The sequence below is a fragment of the Phyllopteryx taeniolatus genome, chromosome 21, assembly GCF_024500385.1.
Source record: "Phyllopteryx taeniolatus isolate TA_2022b chromosome 21, UOR_Ptae_1.2, whole genome shotgun sequence".
Taxonomy (NCBI): Eukaryota; Metazoa; Chordata; class Actinopteri; order Syngnathiformes; family Syngnathidae; genus Phyllopteryx; species Phyllopteryx taeniolatus.
The window spans coordinates 9,253,316-9,276,829 of record NC_084522.1 but is presented as its reverse complement, the minus strand read 5'-3'; the positions used below and the strand labels follow the sequence as shown (position 1 = coordinate 9,276,829).

At 42.9% G+C, this 23,514-nt stretch overlaps 2 protein-coding genes across 4 annotated transcripts; one reads left to right on the top strand and one right to left on the bottom strand.

Annotated features, from left to right (window-relative positions):
* The first annotated feature begins 61 nt into the window (after positions 1–61).
* Positions 62–8,853, top strand: spag1a (sperm associated antigen 1a). 3 transcript variants are annotated; one of them, XM_061759517.1, is made up of 8 exons: positions 62–1,418; positions 2,825–2,924; positions 3,011–3,163; positions 4,756–4,913; positions 6,458–6,599; positions 7,313–7,439; positions 7,515–7,653; positions 7,877–8,853. In XM_061759517.1, exons 1-7 carry the CDS (start codon positions 827–829, stop codon positions 7,647–7,649), a joined length of 1,407 nt encoding a protein of 468 aa, XP_061615501.1. In that variant the 5' UTR covers positions 62–826; the 3' UTR covers positions 7,650–7,653; positions 7,877–8,853. The 3 variants fall into 3 exon arrangements, with proteins under 3 accessions (XP_061615501.1, XP_061615499.1, XP_061615502.1); XM_061759515.1 differs by having other exon boundaries at positions 2,798–2,924; XM_061759518.1 differs by lacking the exons at positions 4,756–4,913; positions 6,458–6,599; positions 7,313–7,439; positions 7,515–7,653; positions 7,877–8,853 and adding an exon at positions 4,087–4,696 and having other exon boundaries at positions 2,798–2,924.
* On the bottom strand, positions 8,850–23,462 carry LOC133470753 (E3 ubiquitin-protein ligase RNF19A-like). The gene is made up of 10 exons (XM_061759514.1): positions 23,306–23,462; positions 16,776–17,501; positions 13,920–14,128; positions 13,501–13,645; positions 13,015–13,177; positions 12,814–12,928; positions 12,572–12,730; positions 12,110–12,329; positions 11,098–11,241; positions 8,850–10,286 (listed from the first exon to the last, which is right to left on the bottom strand). The coding sequence occupies exons 2-10, from the start codon at positions 17,369–17,371 to the stop codon at positions 9,740–9,742; spliced, it is 2,298 nt and encodes a 765-aa protein (XP_061615498.1). The 5' UTR covers positions 17,372–17,501; positions 23,306–23,462; the 3' UTR covers positions 8,850–9,739.
* Positions 23,463–23,514: the final 52 nt, after the last annotated feature.

Genomic DNA, 23,514 nt, shown 5'->3' with positions numbered 1-23,514 from the left:
GTTTATGACCAAAAAATGTATAACGCAACAATAGAACAATGTATATTATATACTTTGTCTATTAGCACTACCAAAAACTATATCTCCTCCACCAGTTAAATTGAAATGCATGCATTTCTTTTTAGGAATAAAAAAGTTTTATGGAAAAAAAATACAGAAACAGAATTAGGTACACATACACAGTGAATACTGTTTTTGATATATAGTAATAGTATATCAAATAGTAATCTGACATCATTAACGTGTTTTAATGTAATGACATTGCATAAAATATTCACCTTTTTGCATTTTTTCCAAAATTCCAATAAAGAGTTTATTAATGCATTTGAGTATTTAAAGTTAGTTTTAAAATTTTGTTTTTATTATTCACTATTTGCACCATGAGCTTAAATAATTTAGTTTTTATAATATGTAGTTTTTTTTAATGATTTTTTTTTTTTATGCGACACAATCAATTGTTTTAGTTTATTTATTTTATCAAGGTGGAACATACTGACATGGCATATACAGTCAACTTGGTATTGTAGTTTATTCTGCATTCATTAATCTATATTTAAAAAATTGTTGCATAAAATATTTTTGACTTTTTTTTTTAACTCAACAAAAAAGAAACATTGACTTAAATACATTTTTTCATTTATTAAAAAAAAATGCACCCAGAAACTTTTTTTTTTAAATTCATCAAGGACACATACTGGCAGGCCATAGATTGTATTTGCCACAACTTTAGGCACACCTGAACAATCAATTTAGTATCATAGGAAATTAATACAATATTTTTACCTTTTACCATTTTCAATAAATTTCTGAAAAAGCTTGAACTTAAATGAATTTTTCATTACTAGTAATGATTTTTTTTAAATATAACATTAGTTGCACAATAATCTTAAAAAAAATTAATTTATTATTATTATTATTTTTTATCTTATCAAGAAGGAATCCACTGAGAGGCGTCGCTCTGCATGCAGCACTAAACAGCCCTCGCACCTCCCCCACACAACGATGCGTCATCCAGGGGGTGTATCCTAACAGAAACCCCCCGTCCAGATGGAGCTGCTGCGGCTTTGAGAGCTCAGGAAGAGGAAGAGGAAGGACGCACTGCAGAGGCGGCACTGCCATGGGGAACGCACAGCAGAAACCACCCGGCAGCGGGGGAGGGGGATCCGGACCGGGGGCAATGGGGAACGGGAGCAGATTCAAGGAGGTAGCCAACGAGAATGCTGAAAGGATCTCCCCCGGGGGGCTGGAGGGGCCCCAATGCCCCGCGGTGGATCAAAGTTATCTGGACGCCCCGGCTGGGGGTCTCCCTCCCCACCTGGCCCGCATCAAGAACGAGGGCAACTACCTCTTCAAGCAAGGACAGTTTGGCGACGCCCTGGACAAGTACACCAAGGCCATTGACGGCTGTGCTCAAGCAGGTCAGATGACAAACACTCCAATTTTATTTTTTTTTGTAATGTTTACTGAAGACCTGTAAGTCAGGTTAATTGAACATTTTAAATAATGTAGTATCAAAATATTCTCAGATGTTTATATAAAAACGTGCATGATTCAAGACTAAATTGTCTTTGAGGTTTACAAAAACCTATATGTTCAAAAACTATTAGGGCTTTCAGTAGGTTCAATGAAGACTAAATTGTCTTCTGATGTTTACCAAAACGGCGGCACGGTGGACGACTGGTTAGAGCGTCAGCCTCACAGTTCTGAGGACCCGGGTTCAATCCCCGGTGCCGACTGTGTGGAGTTTGCATGTTCTCCCCGTGCCTGCGTGGGTTTTCTCCGGGCACTCCGGTTTCCTCCCACAACCCAAAAACATGCATAAATTGGAGACTCTAAATTGCCCGTAGGTGTGACTGTGAGTGCGAATGGTTGTTTGTTTGTATGTGCTCTGCGATTGGCTGGCAACCAGTTCAGGGTGTACCCCGCCTCCTGCCCGATGACAGCTGGGATAGGCTCCAGCACGCCCGCGACCCTCGTGAGGAGAAGCGGCTCAGAAAATGGATGGATGGATGTTTACCAAAACACTACATTACATTCAATTGTGTTTGATTTTCGTGAGGAAAAAAAAAACTTTAGGTTAATTGAAAACTTGGATTGACAAAAAAGTCAAAAGTACTTTAAGTTCAGTAAAGACATGTTTACGGAAAACCTGTACATTAGTTTAGACTTTTAATCATTATGAAAAATGACTAAATTTCTTTGATACAGTATTTACAAAAACGTACAGCACATTAGGTTCACGGCACTATAACATCTTTAACGCTCATGAAAACCCACACGTTGGGTTCATTTAAGACAAGTATGTCTTAATGTTTATAGAAATCTGAAAGCTAGGTTGACTGAAGACAAAGTTGTCCTTGATGTTTACAGAAATATATTGGATTCGCTAAACCTAAAAGTTAGTCACTGATTTTAGACAAATTTGTCTTTGATGTTCACAGAAACATTAAAGTTAGGGTGACTGAACACTATATTGTCTTTGATGTGTCTAAAAACCTGGAAGATAAGTTTAATTGAGAACTGTCTTAGAAGTGATATTCACTGAAGGCAAAATTGTCTTTGTTTACAAAAACACATTCGTTAGATTCACTGATAACTATAGTCTTTGATGTCGCCGAAAACCCGAACCATGGAGTCACTGAAGACAAATTGCCTTTGATGTTTTCCAAAAACACGTTAGCTTAACTGAATACTACCTGTATATTGTCTTTGACGATTACAAAAACCCGTGTTAAATTAAAAGCATCTTTGCACTTCACTTCCAATGAAAACTAAAGTGTCTTTGACATTTACGAAGGGAACAAACAGGTGGTCTATCTCGCAGGCATCAGCAACCCAGAAGACTTGTGCGTTCTGTACACCAACCGGGCCGCTTGCTACCTAAAGGACGGCAACAGCGCCGACTGCATCGAGGACTGCACCAAGTACTCTTGTGTGTGTAGGGAGGTTTTGGGATCTGGTAAATGGTGACCTACAACGGATTGTGTGTGTGTGTGTGTGATCCTCTTAGGGCCCTGCAGCTACAGCCGTACCACCTGAAGGCCTTGCTGCGCAGAGCCATGGCCTATGAGTCACTGGAGCGCTACCGAAGGGCGTACGCGGATTACAAAACCGTCCTGCAGATGGACACCGGCGTGCAGGCGGCGCACGACAGCGTCCACAGGTCGGCACCAGCGGGACAAGAAGAAGACAAGGAATTACATTCAATTCTATTTCATTTACCTAGATTTTGAAGAAAATTAAATTAAATTACATTTAATTAAAATGAATGGAATTAAATTAAAACAAAAATAAGTTATACACTAAATTGAATAAGGTTACACCGTAGTTACATTCTATTTAAAACAAAAATATATACAAATAATTAAATAAATCTACACCCGCACTAAAATAGACACAGTATGAAATTGAGTTAATCTCGACCACCCAAAATAATACTAACAGCAGAGTAAGGACGAGGTAAATACAAATACGTAATTACATTTAAAAAACACAAGCTAGCAAAATTGCACTACACTACACACTACAATATTAAAAATACATTACAAAACATTAAATTACATGGCACCTTAATAAATTAATCTGTACCAAAGCTAAAATACTGAAAATAAATTATACAAAAAAACTTGCCAGGCTATGAAATTAAATTACATAAAAAATAAAATGACAATACACTAAATGACATGACACGACATTAAATTAGACTAAAAATTCAATATATTAAATTAAAGCAACACACTGTCATTTGCATTTAATCTTTAAAACTGCTTGTTTTTTTAACATTCATTTACCACCATTTTTATTTATTTAACTGTTATGTGCAATACATTGCACTTAAATCCATCCGTCCATCCATTTTCTGAGCCGCTTCTCCTCACAAGGGTCGCGGGCGTGCTGGAGCCTATCCCAGCTCTCATCGGGCAGGAGGCGGGGTACACCCTCAACACGGTTGCCAGCCAATCGTAGGGCACATACAAACAAACAACCATTCACACTCACATTCACACCTACGGGCAATTTAGAGTCGTCATGCACTTAAATCCATCCATCCATCCATGCATTTTCTGAACCACTTCTCCTCACTAGGGTCGCGGGTGTGGTGGAGCCCATCCCAGCCATCATCAGGCAGGAGGCGGGGTACACCCTGAACTGGTTGCCAGCCAATCGCAGGGCACATACAAACAAACAACCATTCGCACTCACATTCACACCTACGGGCAGTTTAGAGTCTCCAATTCATGCATGTTTTTGGGATGTGGGAGGAAACCGGAGTGCCCGGAGAAAACCCACGCAGGCACGGGGAGAACATGCAAACTCCACACAGCCGCGGCCAGGGATTGAACCCCAGTCCTCAGAACTGTGAGGCAGACGCTCTAACCAGACGGACACCGTGCCGCTATGCACTTAAATCATTAAACAAAATTTTGTATTGTGCACTGCAACTGTGCATAATGTTACAATGGTTTACAATAATATAAAAACTTTTTAGGAATGTTTTTGATGAACGCTTAGGCCCACTACGCTACTTTATTTTGATTTTGGTAATACCTAGAAAGCTAAGTAATTTTTTTAGATGGTACTTGGTGTAAAAAAAAAAAAATGGAGAACCATTGATGATTAAAAAAAATCTAATTAGGCCCAAAATTGTAATATATGTATATAAATAAATAAATGACATAACACAAGAATCAAATCACATCACATCAAATGAAATCGAATGACATTTCCTTTCTCAGTGGTTTTGCGTGTGTTTAGGATCACCAGGATGCTCATCGAGCAGGACGGGCCCGAGTGGCGGGAGAAACTTCCGGAGATTCCCGCCGTGCCGCTGTCGGTGCAGCGGGAACACCGCGAGAAACCTGTAAGCGTCCAGCAGGCCCGAGCGAGAGCGGCCCGGGCCTTGTGCGAGGAAGGTCCGTCACATCACGTTTTTTTTTTTTTTTTTTTTAATGACCTCCGTGCGTGTGTGTTAAAGCTTGCGGACAGTGTTTAAAATGCTGAGCATCAATAATGCAGAGGCGAAGGAGTCACAGTGTTGTTGCAATGGAACGAGCCAGGTCAGGTTTCCTCTTGCAGTGCGTCTGTCACATGACTCGGCTCCCTTGTGAGCGCCATGCAGGATGATTATTATTCCCACCCAAGGCAGACAGCGTCCTACACACAGTTTTTTTTCATCCATCCATCCATTTTCTGAGCCGCTTCTCCTCACTAGGGTCGCGGGGGTGCTGGAGCCTATCCCAGCTGTCATCGGGCAGGAGGCGGGGTACTTCCTTACAAACAATCATTCACACCTACGGGCAATTTAAAGTCTTCAATTAACCTAGCATGCATGTTTTTGGGATGTGGGAGGAAACCGGAGTGCCCAGAGAAAACCCACGCAGGCACGGGGAGAACATGCAAACTCCACACAGGCGGTACCGGGGATTGAACCCGGGTCCTCAGAACTGTGAGGCTGACGCTCTAACCAGTCGTTCACCGTGCCGCCCAGTTTTTTTCAACAAAGAAAAATAAATCACCGTGGCTGTAAAATCTGCTGGCATTTTCCCACCTTTTTTTGTCAGACCATGAAATTGTCTCTGATATTTACAAAAGCCACAGGTGGTAGTCATTGTTTACGAAAGCATGTTGTTTGTGATGCTTGCAAAAAAGGCATAGGTTGTATTTATTTACAAAAAAGCTTAAGTTGTCTTTGATTTAAGAAGGAGTAGGTTGTCTTCATGTTTACAAAAAAGGGGTAGGTGGTCTTCGTTTTTTACAAAAGTGCAGGTAACAAGACGTAAGTTTGCAAAAGGGTTAGTTTTCTTTGATGTTTGACAAAGTGGTCGGTTGTCTTTTGATGTTTACAAAAGGCTTGGGTAGTCTTTGATGTTGGCAAATGGAGAAGGTTGCCAAAGAGGTTGAATCTGACGTTCACAAAAACTGATTGTCTTTGATGTTTATAACAAAAGGTGTGGTTTGCGTTGCTGTTGACAAAAGTACGGATGTTTTCTTTGATATCAGAATTTACAAAGATGTTTTGTTTTTCAGGTCTTAAGTGTTGACAAAAAACAAGTAGGTTTGTTAAGAACGAAAAATTGTGCTTGCAAAGTGGGTAGGGTCGCTTTGATGTTTGCAAAGTGCATTGTTTTTTGTTTACAAAAGGCGTAGATTGTCTTTGATGTTTCAAACAACACATTAGATTTTTAGAAGGAAACGAATCTTTTGAAAACTGCACAATCGTGATGTTTACAGAAATGTGCAGGTTTGTCAAAGTGCATTGTTTTTTTGTTTACAAAAGGCGTAGATTGTCTTTGATGTTTCAAACAACACATTTGCTTTTTAGAAGGAAACAAATCTTTTGAAAACTGCAGAAATGTGCAGGTTTGTTGAATACAGCTTTACAGTCAGTTTTTGATGCATCTTTGATGATCGCTTCTCTGCAATGGTGGGGACATATCTTTTTTTTTTTTTTTTTTAGCCAGGCGAAAAGAGTACCGCTTCAATGCGCTGAAACATGAAGGCAACCAGCTGGTGAAGAAGAATCACTTTCAGGATGCTCTGCACAAGTACAGCGAATGCCTCGCCTTAAAACCAGACGAATGTGGCCTCTACACAAACAGGTACGACTTACACAATCCTGCAAAATACAATACAGTACAGATGATGATGAATGACACTAATTCATGGATATTGATATCAAATAAAATAAGATTCACATAAATCAGAGCCTATAACAATACAAATAAGTTGTATATAATACTACATGACATAAAATCAGTTGTGTATAATAAAATTGATTTTGATAAATCAGGAAAATTGAATTGTATGAATAAAATACACATTTTACATGCAAATACATTTTATATAGACTAAAAGTATATAAAAACAAATAACATTGCATGACATGAAATCAAATAACATACAATTTAATAAAATAGCTAATGTTGTTATAGTAAAACTAATTTGTGAAGTGCAAAAATGAATATAATGAACAAATAAGTCAATGAAATATAAAAAGAATGATGATTGAAAGAACAGCAAAACTAAAGTACATTTCTAATATAAATGTATAAATAATAAAGAAATACTCCACATATTTAAGAGCACTAAACTTCCTACATTTTAAAAACTTGACCAAAATAAAATAGTATAAATAAATGACTTCATTAAAAAAATATATATGAAAATTAAATCAAGGAAATGACATGAAATACATTCTTATAAAACAGTACAACTTATTATATATATAAAACATTTAACATTCTTCAAGAGCAACAAAGAAAATGTAAAAAAGAAATAATGTCAAAAAGCTACACACATTTACCTCCCGCAGGGCCATCTGCCTGCTGGAGCTGAACCGCTTCCAGGAAGCCAAGCAGGACTGCGACGCCGCTCTCCACCTGGAGCCCGGCAACAAGAAAGCCTTCTACAGACGAGCGCTGGCCCACAAGGGTCTGAAGGTGGCTACCACAGCATGTTATACTGTATTTTTGGGCTCTTACCCAATCTCCGTTTGTCCCCCGCACACCGCACAGAACTACCTGTTGGCCAGCGGCGACCTGGAGGAGGTCCTCCGGCTGGACCCAAACGTCGGGGAGGCTGAGCGGGAGCTGCTGGAGGTGACCGCCCTGCTGAGACGAAGCCTCATGGACGATACGGCGCACACGTAGAGTGGTACGACCCCAATGTGACCTCTGCCAAGGCTCATTTTGACACTATCTGCTAACCACTCTAAAGTGTTCCCTTGCTATTCACTTAAAAAGTTTATAATTGCCTATGGTAGCAAACCACACTTTTTAAGTTTGTTCTCACAATGTTAAGTTGACAAAGAAGTGTGATAGTGCAGGAAATGAGCTTAAATCTTAGATGATTCTTGCCTGTTTTGTTTCTGTTTCAGATGTGATGACAAGGTGCAAGCTTCTCTCTGAAGAGTGAAAACCTCACTGGCTGTCGAGTCGTGACTGTAAATTGTAGAGAGGAGCGGAGTGTCGTCAATGTGAGGTGGAGTGTGCCTTACTGAGATTTACACCATTGTTGTGATGCGATACGGCAAGTTCAACTGCAATCTACTTTTGTGAAATCTCAGAAGGGGAATTTTCTGGAGAAACGTACCTCAGAAGTGAAACCACCATCTTGAGCCAAATCTTGTGAGACATTTAACTCAATGAGCCTCTAAAAGGATTCATTTTCATTTTTTTTCGTTACCTTTTTTGTGGCCTCACCAAAGTAGTACAACAGTGATGGCAAATTTTGCTTTTTATCTTTTCTTTTTTTTTTTTGACGCCACCCCAGAATACACTTTACATGACTTCCTCATGCCTTCCCAACAGGGATCATATTGGGTGTTTCACTTTGGAGGTTCCACTGTAAAGTGCATGTTTGCTATGCAGTTTTATTCTACTTGTGTTGTAACCTATTTTAAATATACATTATTGTATCAAAAATGGCGGATGACTGGTTAGAACATCTGCCTCTCAGTTCTGAGGATCTGGGTTGAAATCCGGAGTTTGCATGTTCTCCCCGTGCCTGCGTGGGTTCTCTCCGGGCACTCCGGTTTCCTGCCGCATTCCAAAACATGCATGCTAGGTTAATTGAAGACTTTAAATTGCCCGTAGGTGTGAATGATTGTTTGTTTATATGTGCGCTGTGATTGGCCCGCCTCTCGCCTTCACTTAGCTGGGATAGGCTCCAAGCACACCCACGACCCTAGTGAGGATAAGCAGTATAGAAAATGGATGGGTGGATATATTGAAAACATCATTTTATTAGCTAGCCAACGAGCTGTAAATTTTGTTTTCGTTAATGTCCCCAATGTGCTGCATGTATTTTATGTAAATAGCACAAGTGTACATATTAAAAAAACGTGAGACTTGATTTGAGAATTTTTATTGTTTAAAGATATGCATTTGGATGCACATTACAAAGCCAATGATTAATAAATATATGCTTTCCCCCCAAATGGAAAAAAAAATGATATACTGTAAATAAACCAAATTTTCATGAAAATATCACTCCTGTGTTAGCATTCAGAGAGACTTGCGTTTTGATGACAAAAAAACTTGCAAAGCTTTCCCCAAAAAGGCACTAAGGGGCAAACAAACACTTATTTGCATTCATCGTTTGTGATAAAAAGAGCTAAAACAGGGAAATAATGTATAAAATGTAAATTATTCAAGGGAGAATTCAACTTAAAAATGAGAAAAACTGTTGTACAACTGCTACACTTGACTAAAAATCTGAACTTTGGCGAAATAAGAAGCAACTGAATGTCCTTCCAATGACATGATTTTATTTATATTTGTTTTGCATAGCTTCCTTGTGGACTTTGTCTAAATGGGAATATCATTGTCTTTCAAATAACATTCAAACTCAAGAAAGGTTTAGACCCGACACAAGGCTGCGACATTTAAAAAAAATAAAAACTTTCCCAAAATGGAAAATAAGCAACAAAGCACTTATGCACATATAATAAATGTTAAAAAAGTATAGACTTAGAACTGTGCTACTAAATGGTCCCTCTCAATAAGAATGGGTGGCACAGTGGCAGACATTTTGTCTTTTTTTTCTTTCATCTCCACCCTTGCTTTTAAAGAGCGTGCACATTACCTGCACACATACATTCAAGCTGACCTTCGGATAAACCACTTTGACTCCTCTCACCCTTCGCCCTCAACGCTGACATTCCATTTCCTGTTTCCCAAAATCGAGACTTAAGACAGACGGTTCGTGAGGAGCGAGTTTGTTTCCCCCCCCCCCTTTTTTAGATGTCTGTTGTGGTGCAGTCACGAGTGTCGGTGATATACAGAACCTCGCTGGGTGAAGACGTGAGGCAGTGGAAGGCGGCGGCGTGGCTCCGCTGAGGCGGGAGCTGCTCCAGGCGGTCGTTCTCCACCTCGGGCAGCGGCGCGACGGCCGGCGCGTCACCCTGCCCGCCCGCCCTAGGCGTCTCCGACTCGCTGAGCTCGGCAGACAGGCGGCTGCAGTGCGAGTCGGCCACCGACGGCAGGCTGCCGCTCAGCGACGGAGAGTCCAACTCGGACGAGATCGTGCTGCAGCGCTCTGCGGCGCCGTGCGTGTGGTTGACTTTGGACTCTGCTTTTCCTCCTCCGCGTTTCCACAGCTTCCCTTTGCTCTTCTTGCCCCCCACCGAGGAGGCGGCGGCGGCGGGTGCATCCTTGGGGGGGCCGCCGCCGGTTGCCCATCTACTGCTACTGCATCTGGCTTCATCCAGGCTGCTGCTGGTGCTGCAATGTCGCACCTTCTCCTCTTTGGATTCCACGTCTGCTTGCACTTCCAGACTGTTGTCTCTGCACAGCACACATACACAAAAACTACTTTGAATGGACTACTCTACCGATTATCCCAAATCATGTATTTTACAATATTAAACAACAATACCAACATATAATACAAATACTAATGTGAGGTGTATTTCCAATTGGGGTCGCTAGCAACACTGTCTACACTGTAGTGTCTGTGACTGACTGTGTGTGTGTCGCTGGGTGTCAGCGAGTGAGATTGGAGCTGGCTGTTAGCTCATGTTTGCGGCCGGCTGGTAACTGTTGAGTGACTGGACATCTGTTGTGGCCACATAAGCTCGTGTATGAATGTCCTTATTACGCGTTTCTTTTGTTACCGTTGCTGTGTCTATCCCAGTAATAGGCATCCCGGTATAATAGGTTCTATCGGCGCTAGGTATGTTTTTGCTTCATTCCTCATGACACTACCAATAGCCTATTGTAGTGCACTTTGCCATTATAATTTGTCATATTCCATTACATTTATTGTGTGTAAATGCCAACAGGTGATTTGAATGAATACATTTTCTGTAAAGAGCTAGTGTATTATTTTTATTTTTTTTTAACCCCATGTGTGATGTCACATCATTTTGTGCTAGCGTGTTGTTTAGGTTATATGCTAGCCAATACTACTGATGAGCCTCATGTGAAGGTGTTTATTTTGAATAACTTAACTGAATTAAGTCTTGCACGTAACATGGGTTTATGATCGTGTATGCTAGCTGCAAGAATTATTTAGGGGGCTACTTTTCAATCACCCTGTATATAAAGGTAGTAGCATATTACAGTATGATGAGTGAGGATACTTTGCACCGCTGACCTTTCCAGAGGCATGTAAGCACTGAGGATGGAACCCGCCATCGCTTTGGTGCTGGCGTTGTCGCTCATGGTGCCGAGGCTGACGGTGGCCGACTCCCCGCTCAGACTGCAGCGCTCCTTCTGGACGTCAGCCTGCACCTCCATCCTGGTAAATCCGCATTATGTACTGGGTTACATAGAGCTGGGTACCAGCAAATGTATGTCCATTCATGGATGTAACACCTGTTTTGAATTTTGCCATTCAGCTCCTTGATTGAAAACAAGTTAAATGTACTGGCAAAAAGTACTGGAACAATGAAGAGTGGGACATGCATTCAAATGTTTGGAGATTGTCAGACACACTGTTCATTTTCCATGCACACACAATGTGTTTTGGCTCAAGAATATCCTCAGTAATTATGTATATCAAAAAATATTTTCAAAATGTATATATAGGCTAGTCTGACAATGGATGACTAATCCTTAATGTTTCAGTGGAAATGGAAAGTGTGTTTTTGGGTGTTACACCATTCGTTTTGGTAGTTTCATGAGCTCACAAGTCCCGTTTTACTCTCGTTACAATAAACTGACATTTTTTTTTTTTTTGATACATTGTAGATACAGCATGTACACTTTCTCGATTCTGACCTTTTTCCTTGATCTAACACACTGGTAAGTCCTAAATCCATTTTATTAGACGGGTCAAATTTGAGCCATAACAGCCTCAGTATACACAAACTTTGTAGTGCCTGTACCAAAAAAAAAAAAAAGTATTTTGGTGTATTCTGGGTCACTTTACAAAAAGTCATCAGATCTCAGGGAGAAAGAGAAGATTTTGATATGATCTATGAAATGTTCAATATTTTTATTTTTGTCAAATATCAAAATGGTTCAACATTGAGCCCAACACTATATTTTAAGTTCACCTGCACAGGTTATAGTGTATTTTAGGTTCACCATAACATGTCAACCCAATATCCCTATATTTCTGCGAGTATTTGATGTGTGGCTGTCACTCCCCACTCTCCTCCTACCTGTTGTAGCAGCTCCCCGACAGGCTACCAGTGATGCTGGTGCCGGCAAGGGCGGTGGTGCTGGCGTTGTCGCTCATGTTGTCGCGCTGGGCCGAGCCGACACCGCAGCGCTCCATGTGGCTGCCGCTCACGCTGAGGCTCAGGCCCGTCAGGCCACCCACGCTGGCGCCGTCGCCCAGGCTGGCGCTGTTCAGCCTCGTCTCGGCCACCGACGTCGTGTCTGGATGGGAGAAGGGATTTGCGGTTTTACTCAAAATCACGCGGGACGTCGGCAAATATTGCAATACTTCGGTTCATTGGCTTTTTTGTGATACCACCAAAGTAGGGTACCAGTGATGATAAGCATGGTGCAAACAGCATTGTGGAGTCTACTAAAACGCCAGTCGTCTTTAAAAATGCCACATCACCACACACCACATCAACTTGTTCAAATGCTTCAGCAGCACTCAGCAGTTAACACACCTGTAGCCACGGCGGCGCCGCCCAAGTTGTCGTTCTCGTCGTCGAACTCGATGCGCACCCCTTTGCCGTTTCCCGCCGACACTCCGCAGCCGCCGCTGCGGCAGAGCGAGATGGGCACCACGCCGTAGACATAAGCCAGCATGATAGGCACGCCAATACCTGGAAGCACATTACGATGATATTAGTGAGAGATTCAATCTTGGTTCGAGAGTGGTAAGCGAGAGGAAGCAACTGTTTCTTACCGACAGTGACGGCTGCTACTGCGGGCGAGACGATGACAGACAGCGTCACGCCACCCGCAATCACCAAGTTCCTCTTGTGCTTGGAGACGTCTTTGCCCTCGTAGCGATTATGGATCTGACGGAGGGGGGAAACATGCAAAAGTTCACACTGGCTCTTTTTTTCCAAGAGAGAAAATTTCTGTGTATGAGCCGAGGCCTCACCTTCCTGCCCACGTAAACCGGGATGCCGATGATCATCGCGGGGAAAGCGATGCCCGCGATGAGGGCGATGCCCACGGGCGCACCCACTAAGGTGCCCAGCTGCCAGAGGATCTTCTTCTTTCTGCTCCACGGCTTCTTGCCCCAAAAAGTACAACCGGATGGACTGATCGGGGGGGAGACGCAAAACGGAGTACACCTAAATTAGATATTACTGCACTCAAAAGCTTTCATTTTGCAACCTTGTGTGTCAAAGAACAGAAGGCTATTTTTCATGATAATGTTGTAAGATAAGTTTGAAATAATAAAGTGTTTTTGGATCATAGTTTGGAGTATACTTAGTTGAAATGATTAATATAGGCAAAGCCCTGTCCCTATGACCCACAAATGGCCAGGGGTTTACAGTATCAGAGCTCTAACAGAAGCAGGACGGCACGTGTGTGACACCATTTCCTTCAGGTGCCTGGGGGGAGGTCTTAAGCAGCTTACCTGAGATAGTGCAGGTCAGAGATCTCCTTCATGCAGAGCCAGCAGAACTCACAGCCGCAGACGGCGCAGGTCATGTGATTGCAGCTGCCGTCGTTCATCTTGATGATGCAGGCGGCGCAGCGCGGGCACGGCTTGATGTCGTCACCTAGGAGACGCAGAAGGGGACGGTCAACACGCACATACAAGCTGTTTTCCAGTGTGTAATTAAAGGGGACATATTATGGAAAATTTACTTTTTACTTGCTTGTTTACAAAATTGTCTCTAGAGTACCTGCCCACCAATCAAGGGTGACGTTAAATAATCGCTGTCTTAAACTGAAAGGAGGCTAATTTCAGCAAGACAAGAAATACAGGAACCGGTTTAAATTGTGAAAAAGTCACAATATGTCTCATTTATTACTTGTGCTACTTTTCATTACCCGCCGCACCGCTCTCCTGGCTGTAACTGAGCGACGAGGACCGAAAACTGCGCAGGCGGAAGTGCTGCGCCCGCTGCTGGCGCGCTGTATCGCACGTCTGGTTGGGATGCCACAGCTGCTTGCAGTGGTAGCAGAACTCCGTGCCGCAGCCCTCGCGGCCGCACGTGATCTTCGGGCAGCTGGCGCAGCCGAATGCGATGACGGCATAACTGTGGGAAAGGGGGTGGGGGGGGGGGGGGGGGGGGGAAGAGTGAAAGTTGCTGACTGGGATAAGAGCAGGGATGCAGTTAATAAGGAGGGCAGAGGGCAGCTGCACTAAAAATACAGAGATTTGGGGAGTTCACTGCACACATTTTCCACAGAGAATGCCAGCTATAGTAGTCGGTTTAATAAATGTGTGGAAAAAGCCCTTATAGTTATTTCCAAAATATAATTACATCTCTGAATTGTAATGCGTTACTCTACTTCTGTGTTACGTTCCCCAAAACAACTGCTGACGTCCCGAGCAAGGGGATTAATATAAACCGATGGAGTGAATGGAACAGCAGAGGATTTTTTTCTTAGCGTTTTTGGGGTGACATCTTTGTCCTCGTACAATGACAACTTTGTGGCCGTAAAAATGATCCCCCCCCCTCATAAAATGCGTTTTCTGAGTAAATGACAGTTGTTCGGTTGTAAAAATTCAGTTCAATTTTTTCATAAATTTAAATTTTCTGCAAATGTCAGCATTTTTCTCATGAAAGTTCATTTTGTTTAATGATTTTTTTTCCCCTGATAAAATGCATATTTTATATTATAAAATTCTGACACTTCCCCTTAAATAACATTTTGATCATTTAAAAAATTATAACATATTAGTCGTAAAAACGCAGAGAGACTTTTTACATTAGGTAACGCCGTCCAGGTGAAATGACCACATTGTTCACGTAAAGTGATGACTTATCTTCTCTAAAGTGACAAATAAAAGGATGTACAAGGCTAATAAAAATCTCAAAATATTCAAATAAAGTTTGAGAAAAAAAAGTATGCAACTACAATTTGAAAGGTATTTAGAAATGCAAGATTGAGAACCAGTGATGGAAAGGAGCATTGCAGTGAAACGTGTGACGCTATGGAATAACAACTTACAACAGCAACATTTGTTTTATTTTTATTTCTAAAGTGCCGTGAAAGTATTTCTAAAGTGCCGTGAAAGTTTACAATTTTTTTTTTTTTTTTAAATGCCAACTTTGTTCTCTTAAAATAACTACCTGGTTACAACAAAGCTAAAACGCATTATAACGGAAATAATATTACCAAGATTTTAGGATTTACTAATGTAACGTTACTGCCAAGTATGGTGGTGATGGAGACAGCCACACACCGTCTCTGTTTGCAAGACCATAAAACACATAAAGGCTCAGTGTGAAGTGTCAACATGGAAGTCTGCAAGCAGCTTCAACACAGACACGAAGGTGCTTCATTTTTTGCCCAACATACAGTAAATGGGAATGCGGGGTCGTTGCGATAACGACAGTAAGCCGTGAGAGCGCTTGACGAGTGCTGAAACAAACGCGTCAACGAGGCGTTCTTGAGAACAGCTGGGCTTTGACTCAACAAAAGTCGAGGACCCCTCAACCAATCAGGGCTGAACTAATGACGAAAGCAGGGAATATCAAGTCCGTGGAGCGGGTGATCTCAGGACGTGACAGCACCCTGGGTAAATGCTGGGCTAAATTCCAAACCAGACAGGTCAGTTTCTCTTGGGAGTAAACTGTGGACTCTGTGCCCGACGCAAACAAACAAGACCCCGGTCTGACCCTGACCCATACAAACAGCCACCATTTTGAGCTGATGTTTATATGCTTCCTAGACCCGTGACCAATCAGGAAAGAACATGTACTGCACAGCTCAAATTGTTATACATTTATTACATCTTTACAACTCCTTTAACAGCATGTGACCCATTACTCACCCAGCGGAGAGAACGGATTGGCTTGACCCAGACGGGCTATGTATGCTTCAAAGGCATCGGTATGGAAACTACAAAGCCTTGATTTCTTAAAGCAGACTTAAGGCTTCTTTATACTCGCGCAGACGGCGATCCCGCACGCAGTTTGCCTTTATACTCGAGCGCAACCCACGCGCACTGTTTTGAAAGTGTGCTGCAGTTCTCCTCCAAGTCGGGGGTGTTGCTACGGCTGGTATTGGCTAGGACGCCACAGGGTGGAGTTTCCTCTGCATTTTGTGGCCATTTCCGGTAGCAGTTTTTACTTTCCCTTCCGTAACAAGGAACAAAGCAACAACAATGGCGACCTTGGAACAGAGTCTGCTGGAACAAATGGACCTAGATGACCAGATGATACGTTCAATTATGCTGCAAAATCAATCAAGAAGGCGGCGGCGTAGGTGCTATGTGGAACCGGGAGGAACGCTGATGACATCAGAGCATGCGACTAAAACGGACCAATCACGAGAGATGATCTCGTGAATATTCAGCCAGGGATGTCAGATGTATGCGCTGTCACAATCATATCAGACGACTTGTATAATTGGCCTAAAGCCAAGGTACGGAGGAGTAATTGGTTTATTATGTTTGTGTTTTGGGTAAGCTTTGAGACCTTTTGGATGATACAACGTAAGAATAATAAAACATTTTTGCAAATCATTCTGCTACGGCTGGAGGAGTCTCAGTTTGACAAGCACTTTTAGAAAGTATAGTATCAGAGGTCTAACAAGTGGAATGCCGCAACTATAGTGTGACACTCACGGCCCACGCCGCAACCGCTGTGTGAACGCACTACTGTTGTGCCAGTTTGGCAGAAAGGAGGTGTGAAGAGGTGGGGAGGGGGTAAAAAATATCAGTCAAAATCTTACCCGCAGTCAGGAGCTGGGCACCAGCGGCAGTCGGGCTCGGCCACCAGCCATCTGCGCAGCATAAACTCTTCGTACTTCTCCATGAGGGCGCGGTCGGCCAGGATCATGGCGATGTCGTGCGGATTGAAACGCTCCGAGCACTCGGGGCAGCAGATGTTGACGCGCGACTCAGTGATCTCGATGCGCAGGTACTGGCGCAGGCAGTCGGCACACGAGCGGTGGTGGCACGTCATGATGTCGGGGAAGCGGTCGCGCGCGTGGCGCAGCAGGCACAGCGGGCACTCCAGCAGCTCCGAGGACCCCGCCGCCGAGGATGTCGACGCCGCCCCCTGGACGGATTGCGCCGACGTCCCCTCGACGGAAGCCTCCGCCGGGACGCTGTCCACGCTGACGGGGCCGGGCGGATCCAGCGCCACCCTGGACTTGCACTTGCCGTCGCGTTCGGACCGCCGCCGCCGGCCGAAGAGCGCCTGTAGTGAGAGGCGCCGCTTCTTGGGGGTCTTCCTGATGGAGGGCAGGCTGACGGAGGAAGCGGCCGAGTTGAGGTCGCGCTCCGAGCCGGTGCTACCATGATGCTGGTGGTGCAGGGTGCTCATCACGACCAGAGATCATGGGAGGGTGGGGTGTTGGTAATGGAATAGAGAGGTGGGGTGAAGGGACGTTAGGGAAGCTTGGAACTCGTAAACAAAGACATGATGGCTGGGAAGGTGTTTGTGTTGGAAAAACCTGAGGTGGGGTGAGAAAGAAAAACATCACGAGGCATTATAATCAAACATACAACCACTTGGTACCATCTCAAGGCACTTCCTCGGTGTAATATGAGCAATACACATAACGACGCAGTGGCTAAAGACTGGCATCAATGTGACCATGGAAGCTCACCACAATGGCACATTTTCAGTCAGTTACGCTCCATGATGCGTCACTCAGAGGGTTAGTCATTTATTTGATCATATTAAACAGTGGGGCAGCACGGTGATTAGTGGTTCGCATGTCTGCCTCACAGTTCTGGGGTCCATGGGTTCAAATCTAGCCTCAGCACTCCTCCTCAATACAATAACATCTGTTGAATGAAGACTCAATTGTCTTTAATGTGATTGTGAATGGTATTGTCATTTGTAACGGTATTGTAATAATGAAATGTTGTGATGATGTCACGTCAATGCCTGCAGGGATTAAAACAAAGTTTTGAGTCATTATCCAACAACACCCATGTTTCGCAAAGTCATCTATCTACATGGAAACAGTCATTGTGTAGCAAACAAACAAAGAGTGAAAACAATGTTTCAGCAGCGCACACAAGGTCTAACGGAGCTGGAAAGCATGCTGAGAAAAAAAAAGAGAGAGAGAGAGAGACTTTCCATGTGATTGCAGTCGCTGTTTGAGAGCGTGTGTGTGTGTTTTCACATCATGCATAGAGTCAAGTTTTGTGTCTCATGCATTATCAGTGCGCACACACACTGGGCTGATGTCCTAGTTCCTGAAAACAGGCCCTTGGGGGGCAGGAAGCCCACTGTGGAGGCACAATCGTCTCCCGGCCAATCACTGCTATTTGCGTCAGCTGACCATTAGTCACGTCTGTCGTAATGAAAACCATTTAAACTAGCGATTCGGTGAAAAGTCACTGATTATGGAAAGTTTTGGCCAGGAACCTGGGAAAAAGAAACAAAACCCAGGGTAGTAAAATTTTAACAAGTGGCAATGAATTTTGCCAAAACAGAACAGTCTGGCTCTGCCCTTTTAAAATATTGCCCTTGTTTGAATCTATTACATTATAATACATGCTATGAATATTCTCACTGCTTCCTTGTCTCTACGGCCAAAGCAAACAGAGGCGCGGTAACCCAAACACCAGCAGTGACTGTACTTTTAACTCTAAACACACACAAAAGGCTGCGTCGCTAAGCCTTATGTTTTCCTTTAAGCGTGATTACGCTGTCCGCGCACGTCATTTTCCTCATAAAATGTGTAATGAAGTGAAATGAGGCCATAGTCTCCTCGTGGATCAGACTGCAGGAGTGGGACGGAAGGCATACGGCAAGCTTTTCTGGTCATTACAGTATCGTTTACAGACCAAATGCAGCCAACAAAATGTTCATTCTTAGCAAATTGTCAAGTTGAGAGACTTGATGGGTGCGAGGAAGCGAGTTCAGTGTATGCAGATAATGAAAGAAAACGGTGACCAAAAAAAGAGGTTAAAAGCTATTAAGTTGTTCATTGGGGCCAAATCACCCAAAACTCACCCATTAGAGCCCCTGAAAAGTTTGAAAAAAAATTAGCCCCAGACACCAGTTTCACGAAGTGACATGAAATTGGTTGCACAGAATAGTCTCAAGGACCTAAGCATGGGCGGGTTACCGGTTTCAAGGTATACTGCGGTTTTAAAAAGTTATGGTTTCAAAACCACAAAAACTTCCATCACCGGTGTGAGCGACCCTTCCCCCTTTCCATTGTTGATGTGAGCAGTCAGTGAGGCTGACAACTTTTGTCACGGTGGAAAAAGCCATCTCTTTTGGGAATTTTACAGGTACCGCGGCTTGGTAGAGGAAATTATGCAAAACGTGCTTCCGAAGAGTGGCTGCAATAGGCGGCAGTAGTTCCATTACTACTTTTTCCATCTCTGCGACATACATTCTGATGTTCCAGACCTTTTCTTTTAACTTTCATCTGTGCCACAGCCTGGTTTTATCCTGTCAAATACCAAAACTATTTTCCAAAGCGATACCACTGTTTATGAGCGAAGTCCTGGAATATTTTTCAGCCATTTCTTAATCTCAAAAACCTCAGTGGAGATGACGTAAACTTCCTACCATCTTGCGACGTTGGGCTTCAAAGTAGCCCCTCGCACAATGACAATCTGGGAATGGGGAGATTCAGAGTGCACATCACGTAAGTTGGCGTCCGGTGACATTCCAGTCAAAGGGCAGACTTCCTGAGAGCGACAATGCGCGGAGCCTCCATTACCGCACCGGGCCTCGGCTGCAACGACGCTTTTAATAACCGCTTCGTAGTACTGCAATTGTTTTAGCTTTCACGCGGACGGACGGGAAAGTAGCAACCGGGCCTTCCCGCGTTGTCATTTCACACTGTGGGAAGAAAGCGATTGTTAGCTGGCGCGGTGCTGGTCGGGTGAAGGCTGCACCGCTATTTAGAGCTCGTCTGTCAGCCAAAATATGACAAGCTTAACACAGGCGGGACACGGAGGGCACTGAGATGAAAAATTCTTCTGCTTACGTTAGCAAAAACACCTGAGTGTTTTTAGAAAGAAACAAGACACGTATGGTCAGAGATGACAATAATGTATCCCAACAGCCACCCTCCAGTTGTCCCCTCACACTGCCTGTAAAAGCCACCATTTTTTTTGCTACGTCACAATCAACCCCGCTGACAAAATAATTAAGGGTGCAAAGTTACCTCGGGCTACAGCTATACCCCACCCAGAATTGAGTATTCTACTAATTATCCCATCAATTAATTGAGGAACCATTTTAAAAGTGATTCTGCATTATTAAACAATACCAATACAAAATGTGCACGTGAGGTGCAGATATTATTTTTGTCCACACGGGGTCACCATCCTCACATTCTACACTGTAGTATGTGTGACTTTGAATTAGTGTAGCTTTACAAGGCGAGGCCTGGACAGGTGACTGACATGAGTGTCAACGTATAAGAGTGCCGTTGGCTTCTCTTAGCTCAGGTTAGCCGGTCTGCGTGTTGAGTGCCTGGGCGTCAGTTGTGGCCATAGCAGCTCTTTTGCTAGCTCTTGGTCAATAAAGCGATTGAAAGTTCACCGGCAGCTGCGTCCATACTTGACTACTTATAAGGGCATTAAAATACCTTTTAACTTGAAGTTGTACGCTGTATTAAATTAGCTTGCAAAGATATGTTACCTTGTGTTTGCAAACATTGTGGTACGCAAGTAAACCCACTGCACTTTCTTTTTTTCAGTGCTAAAAAAAAAAATCCCAAACTTTGGACATTGGCTGTCTTTTATGGACTCTTTCCTCCTGGCTGGCCGTCATCGCCCTAAGGTTAACCCAGCAATTGACTGGGGGTATGCGCAGGGCAATGCCTGGACAGGGGTGTGAAGTTTAACACCTGACCTTATTTCTACTGCCCTGTTGTGAAGTTAACCTGACAATTTTCCACTTTTTGAGGTAGTACCAGAGCCGGAAGGACGACTGTGTTTATTTGTTCACTTGTTTTTCAGTCTTCTGGCTGCCTTTGTTGTGTTCTTTTGTGTAAAAGGTAAATCTGAGTGAAAAAGGATAGACCAGAGTCTCAATTTTTTCCCCCATAACCTTCCTAACATCTTAAGGATTTCTTCGTGTGGGGTTGTTTGTCCAAATGAGCATGTGACTTCTTTTCATTCTAGGTGGCTTCGTAGGCTTCACGACAGGGTCGAGCAAGAATGTGGGCGTAAAAGACGCTCCACCGAGAAAAAAGGTCATAGAGCAGCCGTAAAACTGACAAAAACTCAGCTTTCAAGTTACTCTGGTTGTAGTTGTCTTTGTCCAGGCTAGTCAATGGCAATATTTCCGTATTAAAAAAAGGCCCTGTAACTTATCAATTGAATCTTTCACAGAGAGTAGAGAGAGTGTGAGAAGAGGCTTAATATATTAAGGCGAGCAATAAAAAAAAGTCCCAAGTAAATAAAGAAGGACTGTGCCCTGCAATTGACACCTTATCTCAAACAAGGAAATACTCCTGAGAGCCCACCATAAAACCACAAAACATTTCTGGATGGTCTGCATTTTCATTTTGACTTGACTGCTTTGTTGTTATAAAGCGCTAACTAATACAATCTAGTGGGAAAAAAGTTATGCCATTTTTCATTCAATTGTTTTACATCTTTCAGTTTTTAGTAATTCTAATTTAACTAGTGTGTTAATGTTAGCGTAGGTTCATGATCGACGACGGCGCGTCGTGACTTGGGAACAAATTTGGAAACCACTGTAGGAACATAAATCTTCCAAACTGACATCCCCCTTGTAACTGATATAAACAGCTCAAATGTGTTCATACATTATCTTTGCTTAGTGCAACAAATCCTTGGATTGGTTCCAATCAAATACATGCAGACTACATTATGGTGTGGCCAACAGCACCACTCGAGCCGGTTTTTGACATTATCAGTTATTAATCTTCAATTTCTTGACAATCACGTGATGTAAGCAGACAATAAAAGTGGTGGGGGGGGGAAAACAAAACTAAAGAGACGCTTTTCTGGCAGGACATCAGAGTCTTAAAAGACGCCCTTGATAAGTCGTTAAAACCAAAATATTGATTTACACTGAAAATGTACATGAAGCAATGATTTTTTTTAAACACTAAAAATAGCAAAATATTCCTGTCAGTTGCTAATGTTAATGACAAAGGAAAAGACCGGTTTAATGGCTTGTAATAAGCGATGTAGCTTGAATAATTATCATCTTAAACATTTTTTTTCACTAGATGCACGCATGACAATAAAATTAGGAGTTTTTACAACAACAGATGCACAAGATGTCCTATTCGGACAATTATTGGCTGTATAAAGATGACATACACTGCTATCGATGAAATGTTAAGAATGTAAAATGCTACTTAATAGTGCCTTTGCGACAGTTTGTTAAATATTTTAAATATAACCGATTTCAGTTGCTGTACTGCATTATTATTATTATTTGCGTCGCGCAACAAATCTGAGCATTACATACTATTACATACATGTCAACTTTGTTGAAGCGTATAGTGCAAGCCGAGCAGTTTTTTTTTCAATTACTTTTAACAGTAGAATTACGCAATTTCACGCTAACCATGTAATGCAAACAGAAAATGAAAGCGGTGAGGGGGCGGGGGGAAGCTCATTGGGGTCTGAGAAGCACGCACTAAAAATTCAGATTAATCAACTATTTAACACTAAAACAGCAGATGAATCCTGTAGTTTGCCTTTGTGGCGGCCAATGTTAACGGCAATAAAGAATATTAGTTCACGTGCTTCTAAAAAACTCTACATCAATTAGTTGATTGTCTTGATTACGTGCGCACACGTGACACTGCAATTGCGAGTTTTGACGATCACCGACACACCCAACGGGACAATCTGTGACGGTACAAAGATGACGCACGCCGACAATGAGCCAGATTTGTCAGTGGAAGGGGATCTTTTTTTGGAAACAAACAAACAAACAGAAAATGTGTTCCTGTTTTACGTTGGCTAACCGCCTAGCCTCTTAGCCTAGCTCCTTAGCGTCCAACTTTAATAACCGTCCAAAAAGGAGTTGCCGACGACCTTTAGTGAACTCATTTTGCACACGCATTGCGGTTAGCTGGTACAGTATTAAACATTTTTAGCCCATATTGGGCTGAGCGTAACTTTATCCGGAGACTATTTTATCGTGCTAAACCTCAAAAGGGGACAACTGTTTACATGCTAACCGACTAGCTTCGCCGTCGCTTCGAAACAAGAAGGAAGTTGTAGCTTATGTGTGGCGATTAAAAAAAAAAAAAATCCAGAAGTTTTGCGCGTTTTCGGCCACACTTACCGTCGAGTTTGTCAGTGAAACTCTTTCTCTGGGAGCTGACAATGCACCGCCGTGTTCCAAACGTTCACAGAGGAAGAAAAAAGTTGGCTGAGCTGTGGACGACCAGGGTAGGGTACATCCGCTGGGTGTGTGAGTCCGTCATCAAGTTGCTCGAATGGGAAAATGTAAAGCACCCGCATCCGGCTTAAATGTTACATTTCACAATAAAA